The 10,096-nt window shown below is 39.5% G+C and overlaps 1 protein-coding gene across 1 annotated transcript; it reads right to left on the bottom strand.

The window, feature by feature from the left end:
* Window positions 1-2,961: 2,961 nt before the first annotated feature.
* On the bottom strand, window positions 2,962-3,495 carry LOC145240213 (uncharacterized). The gene has a single exon (XM_080103798.1). The coding sequence runs from the start codon at window positions 3,493-3,495 to the stop codon at window positions 2,962-2,964; it is 534 nt and encodes a 177-aa protein (XP_079959924.1).
* Between the last annotated feature and the right edge of the window lie 6,601 nt (window positions 3,496-10,096).

Below are 10,096 nucleotides of genomic sequence, written 5' to 3'. Positions count from 1 at the left end.
TAATTGAATTGTCAATGCTATAATCAAATCCTCCACTCTTTAATAAAAAGTGATATGTATTTTTGTGTGTGTGTATATATATATATATATATATATATATATATATATATATATATATATATATATATATATATATATTAGTAGCCCGGCAACTCTCTTAATAAAACTCTCTCAATGAAACCCCTATATAACATTCACATATAAAGTAAATTTCACAAAGTATAAGGATTATCTGATACTGGAGATATTTGTAATCGTACCCTATTTCCAAAAGAGAGGAGGTATATCATATGAGAAATGTTTGGAATCAAGTCTCCCCTTGCTTTTATTGCAGCTCATTTGAAACCGTAGCAGTAAGTTTCAGTCTTCCCTTCATCAAGGCCAGAGGTTTTGGGGATATATATATATATATATATATATATATATATATATATATATATATATATATATATATATAAGAGCAAATAATTAATAAAACATGTTATAAAACACTTTGAAAAAGAGTTAAAAACCATATTTAATCTGAAAAGGAAACACTTGATAAGTGGATAGTCCTTAATCCGTGGAGTTTCGAAGAAATACTTTCCTTCTCATCAGAGGGTAGGAATTAGCAAAATGCGGGATCGGATTTTGCATACAAAAGTATTTGATGAAACTGCAAGTAAGTCAAAGATATTACTTGATAACAAAAACTGAAACAAAAGGAATATGGTGAAGAAAAAGGTGATTACACGTGAATGGATAGTCTGGTGAAAGGTAAAGTATCCAATGACGATAAAATCCAAAAATATAAATCCAAGAAAGTTAATTGAATTTCCATTTGCACAAGTAAAATCCAAGGAAATCACGTAATTGGAAGAATGATTCTCTGATTCTCTCTCCTCTGATAGCAGAGTCCAAGGCTGCAGAAGGAGGGAGACTACCAGACCCCATCCTCCCTTGTCTGATCTTCGATGGAACATGTTCGGTTATACGAGTCAAAAGATGCAAGGATGTTCGCCCAACATAACCAGCCTCGCACTGGCATTTGAATTGATATACAATATTGCTATTTTGGATGTAAGGCAAACTATCCTTGCGAAAAGAAGGAAAAGCAGGTCTCGTAGTATATACCAAACGCAAGGACACAGAATAATAGCAGTCGTAAATACTTCTGCGAATCTTTTTGGAAAGTCTGTTACTCTTTTCCCCAATCCACGGTAATTTTAAATAAACCAGTCATTTCAAAGGTCCAAACTTTTTAGGGGATTTAAAATCTGTAACCTTTTTGAAAATACAGTCGTCAATAAGGTCAACAGGATAACCATTATTGATGAATATTTCCCTGATCTTATCAAGTTCGGCGTCTAATCTGTTAGGCGAACAAATCATAAAAGCTCTATGTACCAAAGTATTAATTAAGCCGACCTTACGTGATTTTGGTAAAAAAGACAACCAGTTCACATATAGGCCAGTAAATGTCGGCTTCTTATAAATTGTAGTGAGAAAGCCCCCTCCCCCTTGAATGTTCGACAAGAACATCCAAGAAGGGAAGCGAATTGTCCTTCTCACTTTCCATAGTGAACTTTAGAGCCCCATACAAAGAATTCAAGCTATTAAAAAATATCGACGCTTCACTTTGCGATGGAAAAATAGCAAAAGTGTCGTCAACATATCTGAAATATGCAGTGGGTTTAGTTATAAAGTTGAACAGAACGGATTCATAGTACCTGACAAAAATATCCGCTAAAGTTGGGGCCAACGGACTCCCCATTAAAACCCCGTCGACCTGACAGTACTTAATATAAGTTTAGTTTTTGTGATATTATGTATAAAAATTTAATACCTTACTTTGTAAAATGTATAAAAGTGCACTTTGAAGATAAATAAATTTCAAATTGAATCTTGTGCCTTTATTTTTAAAGCCTATAGTAAAAAAATTTTCTTTAACAATTTTTATGCCTTGGATGAAATGCTTTTCTAACTTGTATCGTATCTTTTTAAGATTATATTTTATTTAATTTATTAATTTGGATTAAAAAAAAAAATGAATGTGGTTTTGCACGTATTTATAAAAACTCTCCTACTCTCTATTTCAGTATTTTGGTATCAGGTAGAGTAGTGAGACATATGAACTGTCTGAGGGACGGATGATGTTGTCTGCCAACATCTTCTCAAATGCCTTCTTAGCATATGTCAACTTACGTGGAGGGAGTCGTCATAGCCGTGAGTATGCAGGTTTTCCAGCAGTCTTAATATGGTGTTGTGTCTGATGTTCACCAGCGTCGGTAGGCTTAATAGGTAATGTCCTTGTATTGACTCAGAATTCCTGCGTAGCGTGGGTCGTGCTGTGTTGCCACGCTAATCCTAGTTGAGTTCAAATGTGATGGAGTCCCCGTAATCTTGAGAGATGTTGTGTTGTCGGGCAAGGTCCTTGTCTTCATGTGAACAACCAAGAATAATAATAATGTAATAAGCCAAGAAATCAGCGCCAAGCAAAGGTGCTCTGACGTTTGCTACGGTGAACGACCACTTTAGGTCACGCCTGAGGTTGATATTGAGCGTTAATTCTTTGTTCCCATAGGTTTCTATGACATTTGCTGCCTGAAGTTGAAATGGGGTGGGTTTCAAGGTGGATTTATTGGTGAGTGGTATTACGCTAATGGCTGCACCGGTGTCGACTAGGAATTTTAGGCCATTGTTTCAGTTTCACACATATAACAGACGACTATGTGATTGCGTACCAACAAGGGTCGTTGCCACTGCCTGCTGGTTTATTCGTTTCCCTGAGTCTTCTGGTGGCTGCAGGGGGGTCGGTACTTACGGGCTTGGTCACCAAAGTTTTGATGGTACCAGCATTCGTCTGGGTTGTTATTTCGTCCCTGACTTGAGCTGCGGGTACGGCTGCGATTCTGGGTATGTGGTGCTGGGCTTTGATTCCGGGTATTTGGTGCTGGGCTTCTGGAGTTTTGAGGGAGAGTTTCAACTTGGTGGACCTTTTGGTGGCCCTGGGAGTAAATTTTCTTGGCAGAATCGGTCACAATATCTAGGGGTGTGTCTACTGGCACCAGAGCCAGAACGAGTAATGTTCGATGATAACCGATCCATCCATAGGCCTTGGAGGATGGGTTCAGCCATGGTGTAATTTCCGAGGCAACTTTTCATGAGACGCAGGAGCTGGGATGGTGTTCTGTCGCCCAGAGAAACATTAGAGAATAGATCTCTAATAAGGTCCTCATCCGAACGTCCTGTACACTTTAGAATGGCTTCTTTAAGGTGGGTGTATGGGAGCTGGTCTGGTGTGTTGAGGAGGATGTTTTCCACTTCTTCCACTACTGTTGCAGGAAGAACTTGTACCACTGAGGTGAATTTGGTGTCTTGGCGTGTGACTTTCCTGGCTACAAATATCACCTCAAGTTGGATGAACCAACTCCTTGTGTTGACCACATTGTATGGCGGAAGCTGTATGAAAGGAGCTGATGAGTTGATCTCGGGTTCGTCTGTATTTTCAGCCATCTTCTCTGCCAACCGTTTGCCCGTGTCAAGTATCACGTCGGGGGGCCGTGGCGTCCGGGGGCAATCGACCCAACAACTAACAAGGTAGATACAGCCAAAAGTAAACAGCAAAAAGGCAAAGAAGAATGACAGACACGTGTTGTTTGGTTAAAGACGAGGGTTCGTCTTTTATTTGTAAGCAAAAAATCATATGATCTGGATACTGGTTGCCTGAAAGGTCGCACGTCACTGGAGGCTAGGGTCTGGAGGTCTGAAACAGGTACTCTAGATGTAGCATGGTTCAGGGTTGCTCGCTGGGTCTGGAATGATCAGCTGAACGTCAGGGCGATCCGGAACAGACGGTAGACACTGAGAATGTGGGGATCAGTATTAAGGAATGGACAACACTGAGAATGTAGGAGTCAGTGTTAAGAAACGGACGACACTGAGAACGGAGGATCAGTGTTAAGGAACGGATGGTCGGTAGGGAGCCAGGTGCGAGTGAGGTAGCAGACCAGAGGAGCAAGAGAGGTTGCAGGCCGGAGGAGCGAGGTGTAAGCAAGGTTGCAAGCCGGAGGAGCGAGGTGCAAGCGAGGTTGCAGGCCCAAGGAGCGAAATGCAGGTGCCAAGGGCTGGAAGGCTGTGGGAATGAACAGGAAGTTGCTGGAGACTGGAAGTGAGGTTCGCTGCTGATGGATCTCAAGAAGCAAGCAGTAGTGAATCGCATAAGTGAAAAAACTTATTAGCCCTGATAAGGGCTTTGAACTGCTGCTGAGACAGCTGCTGTCACTGCTACTGCTGGAATCCTTCGGTGCTGGTGGATTCAGTCATCGAATTTATTTGCTTCCACACTGAGCAAATTAGGCACAAGGCTGTTTTTTAATGTGGAGAGGGAAGGGGAAATGTGAACCAGCTCCCCGTGGAATAGAGAAGCTGGATAGTGACAATTGGTATGAAGGGTTTCCCCTACATTGACCAATAACTGATTGCCACAAGGGAAATTGTCTTTTATGTGGGGTTGGTATTTATTTGCTCTCCCACCGACCAAATTAGGCACAAGGCCGATTTTTAATGTGAGGAGTGAAGGGGAAATGGGGACCAACTCCACGGGGAGTAGGGGAGCTGGATAGTGACAATTGGTATGAAGGGTTGCCCCTACATTGACCAAGGTCTTATATGTGGGGTTTCCCCTACATATGGTCTTTGCTTGAACTTTGGTGTCCAGCCCCGCAAGGGGGCTGGAGTTGCCTTTATTTATGATGAAAATTATATTACATTTTTAAGGGCATACAACAAGTGCCAGGGAGGCATTATATAAAAAAAAATGCTGCAACTTTATGATTAGGCATGAAGCCGTAAAGGAATTAGGGGTGGGGTTGTCGGGGTCGTCCACTGATCTAGTTGCAATCACCACAATACCGCATTCACTCCATGAACCTTAGCTTTTTGAAATCTACTTAGATGAGATGAAAATGACATATTTACAATGGTAAGGGATATATATATTTTTTTTTTTTCTTCCAGACTGGGCCGAAATTAGCTGTATTGATTTGGCCAGCGTGATGTTAGTGGAGTCGCTCCCAATAAGACAAGCAAACGACTCTGATTAATTCTAGGACGAAATTTATGCAATCATAAATAGCTTGGAAGTTTGTTGATTCCATTTAAATTAATTTCATTTAAAAGTAAAAAGTCAAATGCCTAAATTATTGGCGTTTTGTTTGAATTCTGACGTGCATAGCGACGTTGATGATGAAAAGAGAAAGCGAAGGTGAATTTACTCACTGAACCCGGATATGTTCATACGTTAGCTCGTGTTGGCCAATCGCATACTTTGTTTAAGGTAAGGGAAACGCGAAGAGAACAGCGGGGGGAGGGGGGGTGAAGAAAGAAACAAAATAAAGGAGGTGGTGATTTTGAACCGCGACACTCTCCCACTGCAAGACCTTTGACACCAGGGTCGAAAAGTGGAATTGAAAAGTCAGCCCCCCACCCCCGAGGAAGAGCATTCTGACCTACAAAAAATGCCTGAGTAACCTCGTCGGCATTCCCCAGTAAGAGCACTTCAGGCGATTAGCTATAATCTAACCCCTTCTCAAAGAGGAAGGCAAAGCCTGGGAAGGTAGACCTCCTAGAACTGCACAGAACTAACATCCTACCGCAATCAACAGAGACTAGATCATTACAGGAATGCTCTAATCTCTGTTGATTTTGAGGCCCAAGGATATACATCCCTTTCCTTAACAGAGTACCCTCCCAGCTATTTACGTGATCATCCTCTCCTAAATCTTTGCTATCAGTATGCAAAACAAAGCCGCCCTAAACTAAACTCTTTTCTTAATACAGCAACAGCAACACACATGGCTGACTGGTGATATTTGCGCGAACATCAGTTTGTCGCCAACGTTAATTCTACTTCATTGAGAAATCTATTTTTTCTGCCATCCTTGAGAAATAACATATTTTATCATTCTTTCAGCAAATCTGGATATTTTTAACCACTATCAAACACAAAACCGTTAACTGCCTGCGTTTTGACGAGCAAAGTGGACGGATGTTGCCCGGAGTGGACATGTCTATGTTACTAAACATTATGCTTGGGGATTTTGCAGTATATACAGTGACCAAAAATAAATAAATATATATATATATATATATATATATATATATATATATATATATATATGTGTGTGTGTGTGTGTGTGTGTATTTGTGTGTGTATATATATGTATATATGTCTGTGTGTGTATATATATATATATGTGTGTGTGTGTGCATAGTGAGTAAAACGATTCATAATTTTGAATTAAAAATCAGTTTCAAAAGGAAAACAAAATCCACTAGATTGTACGATCGTTTCAGAGACGATGTTCGTTTTATTTAAATTGACAATAAAAATTGACAATAATTTGACAAAAGTTTTGTCCTTTAGAAACAAAGTCTCCTCATCAGCAAAAATAGGGGGAGGCAGGGAAGCAGTTAAAGACACCAAAATAAAACTAGCGTTTTAGGGGTGTGCAAGGCAGATATTCCTTTTTATCTCCATTATAAAATCTGTTTCAATGTGAATCATTTTACCTTTTGGCATGCTGTTATATTTTGTCTAAAATATAAGACAAAATGTAACATTTAGCTGATGGCAACCGAGTCATTTTTTAAAAAAAAACTTTTGAAATCAGTACAATATATATTATTCAATAGAATAAGGCTTTGTAATAATAAATCTGAAATATGCATGAATTAAAATATATTTAAGCATTTTTTAAGACACGGCAAGGCCGAACGTTCCCTGCTGGTAAGAAATAAAATATTAATCAGGATTAAATATTAAAAACAAATTGCTTGAAAATAATTGTTTGTTTTTAACAACACGGGCCAATATTTGCTGTGAATCGATGATAAAACATTTTTTATGTAGATATTCAACACGCCCCCCTACCCCACCTTGTCCAGCCTTTGGTCAGAGGAAGCAGAAAGGATACCCAATGACTCGCATACCAGCTTTATTTATCTCACTCGAACATGCTTACGCACTAACAAGAATCAGGCAAACAGAGACGAATTGCTGTTTACAGCCATACATGCATTAACAAGAGCCACACTGCCAAATACTCACATACATACATTGTTTACGTACCCATATTGTTAACACTATGAACATTTTTGACTTGTAACTGCTGACACAACTTTCTTCATTGAACACTTGTTTATATAAATGACTGAAAACCACTTTATATTATTTCTTGTAGAAAAATGTCTTGTTGTAAAATTTCGTTTTTTTCAACTTTTTATTTACGAAACTCTGTTCATGCTTTTAAGTAGCTGTTGCTATTTGGTGACGTTTCTATTCTCTCAATATTTCATTCGTTTCCATTTTTCTTATGTATGTTCTATGTATATCCTTCATTTTTTTTTTTTTTTCGCTGAAAGATAATTTTCATACTATAATTCATATTAATTGTCGGTGTGATTTTTGGCAAAATGTAAAAATACTAAGAAATTCTCTACCTATATAAGAACCAGGTTTGTCCAAGGATAGAGTATTGTTTCCACATCTGGCAGGAGCTGCTAGAAAGATCTTATCCTGCCTTGACAGAGTTCAAAACAGACCTTGTAGCCTCGTAGGGGATGCACTTTTCTCTTTCTTGCAACCTCTTTCCCACAAAAAAAAAAAAGACGTTGCAGGTCTGTCTCTGCTTCATCGTTATTTTCATGGCAAACGCTCATCTGAGCTCCAATCTATGGTCCCTCCACGCCAAACTTTCAAGAAAAACACTCGTCTAGCTTAAAACACTATCAATAATTTCCCCCCACTCTTTATCTGTGCCTAAACCTAAACGTAGATTCCATGAACAAAGCTTCTTTTTTAGAACTGCACACCTGTGGAACTCTTCGGTTTTCCTGCTTTCCAGCTGACTACAATATGGTCGTCTTCAAGTCCAACATAAACAAGTTCTTGATGAGCTATTCCCCTTAAGTAATCCAATTTACCAAATTTACACTACTAACGATTTCTATGATATTGTCTCTTTGACTACTGTACACTCTTTAACCCTTATCCTCGAGTGGTTTCTGGGCCTTGATAAGTGGTGACTCCTATGTAAGAAAAAAAATTAAATAAAAAGATAATGATAGAGACAGATAAGCAGACAGAAAATTAAAAAAGTGAGAAAAAAAAATAGACACAGAGGAAGAAAGAGAGAAAGTGAGAAATAAAAAAAAAAAAATTTTTTTATTACATTTTCATCCCAAACAACGCACATTGCCACTTTGGTGTAGGGGGCTACTATCAGGGACATAAGCTACTGGGGTACTAAGGAGTAGGGAGTTGGGCAGTAAGATGTCGGTTCACGTTACACTTGAACTTCTGCATGTCAGTACAGTTGGGGAAGCAGGGAGCCAGAATGGAATTCCAAAGTCTAGCAATTCTGGAGAAGAAACTACTGGAGTAGAAAGCTCTCCTACATCTAAGGATCTCCACTGTGTAGGGGTGGGATTTAGCTACTTGTCGGGTTTGTCGAGGGTATTTACGTCATGGGGGCACAAGTGCTTGCAGTTTGTCAGAGCATTCACCATTAAAATACTTATAGAACAGGCAGAGGGATGCAACACTTCGTCAGTGAGACAGAGACTGAAGCTTAGATGACAGTTCAGGATCTATCAGGTCGGAGACTCTCTTTTGGACCTTGTCTAGGAGCAAGAGACTAGTAGCAGATACACCAACCCAAATGTGACAACGATACTCCATACATGAGCGAATGGAAGCCTTATAAAGGTACAGGATATTTTCGGGCGTTAGTAGCTTTCTAGCATGGTAGAGAGAGCCTACCTTCTTCGCAGCAGTCCTGGCAATGCTCTCAATGTAATTGTTCCAACTCATGTTTCCTGTGAACGTTAGGCCGAGGAGTTTAAAAGAAATACTTTCAGATAATGAATCTTTGGCCATTGCTATTGGTGGTAGAGAAAACAAGTTTAGTCTTGGCAGCATTGAATGTGACCATCCATTTTTGTCCTCATTCCATTACAGATTGGAAGTCATCCTCTAGTGTTTCTGCCATTTCATTAGATATGTGTTTATTTGATTTCCTTTTCCTGTCGTGCCTGTTATAGAGCGTGGTGTCATCGGCAAATATACCCATCTCAGAGGCAATTTTGTTGGGGAGGTCATTTATGAATATTAGGAATAATAAAGGTCCAAGGATAGACCCCTGGGGCACTCCCACATTTATATCATATTGTTTAGATGTACGACCGTAAAGAACAACCTGGATTTTTCTCTTATCTAAGAAGGATTTAATTATGTTTAGTATTCGTCTAGCGATACAATATGATCTGATTTTCCTGAAAAGACCTTCATGCCATACCCTGTCAAAAGCCTTAGATATATCTAGAGCTACCGCTCTACCCTCCCCTGCTTTGTCCAGTGAATGGTGTATACGTTCAGAGATTACAGTTAGGATATCTGCTGTGGAACGGGCTTGCCTAAATCCATATTGTTGGTTGGTCAGAAATTTAGCATCTGTAAGGTGATGGTTAATTACGGACTCAAATATTTTGGCGAAAAGTGGGAGGAGGCTAATGGGGTGATAATTTAATGAGTCAGTTCTTTCAACAGAATTCTTGAAATCTCGTACCACAGAACAGTTATCCAGCAGGCAGGAAAGTAAGATTCATTAAGGCATTTTTTGTAAAGTTTGGAGAGAACTGGAGCTACTTCGGCGGAGCATTTTTTAATAGCATAGCCAGGATAAGATCAGGTCCACATGCTTTTGAAATGTCAAGATTTTTTATGATAGCATGCACCTGAGCAGGGGTGATTTTCAACTAGCGTGGCGTCTGTCTGCAAAGGAAAGTCAGGAAGGGGGTGGTTAGCAGGGTCCAGTGTGGAGTTGGAGGCAAACCGACTGGCAAGCATGTTAACTTTCTCGGTTGCTGAGCAAACAACCTCATGATTGTTAGTTAATGGGGGAATTGTTGATTGCCCATTATTTACTACACTGTTGTAGATTTTCCAGAAGTCACAGGTGCCTAATCTTTGTGCTCGAATGCGGTTTTTGGTGGTTTCAGTAAATTTTCTCTTAGCTGTCGCTATTTCTTTCTTACAGTTACTTCTAGCTTCTAT

Source organism: Euprymna scolopes, chromosome 19 (genome assembly GCF_053919585.1).
Source record: "Euprymna scolopes isolate OS-2025 chromosome 19, ASM5391958v1, whole genome shotgun sequence".
NCBI classification, from domain to species: Eukaryota; Metazoa; Mollusca; class Cephalopoda; order Sepiida; family Sepiolidae; genus Euprymna; species Euprymna scolopes.
Note: the sequence above shows the minus strand (reverse complement) of the source record. Positions and strands in the feature narration are given on the sequence as shown.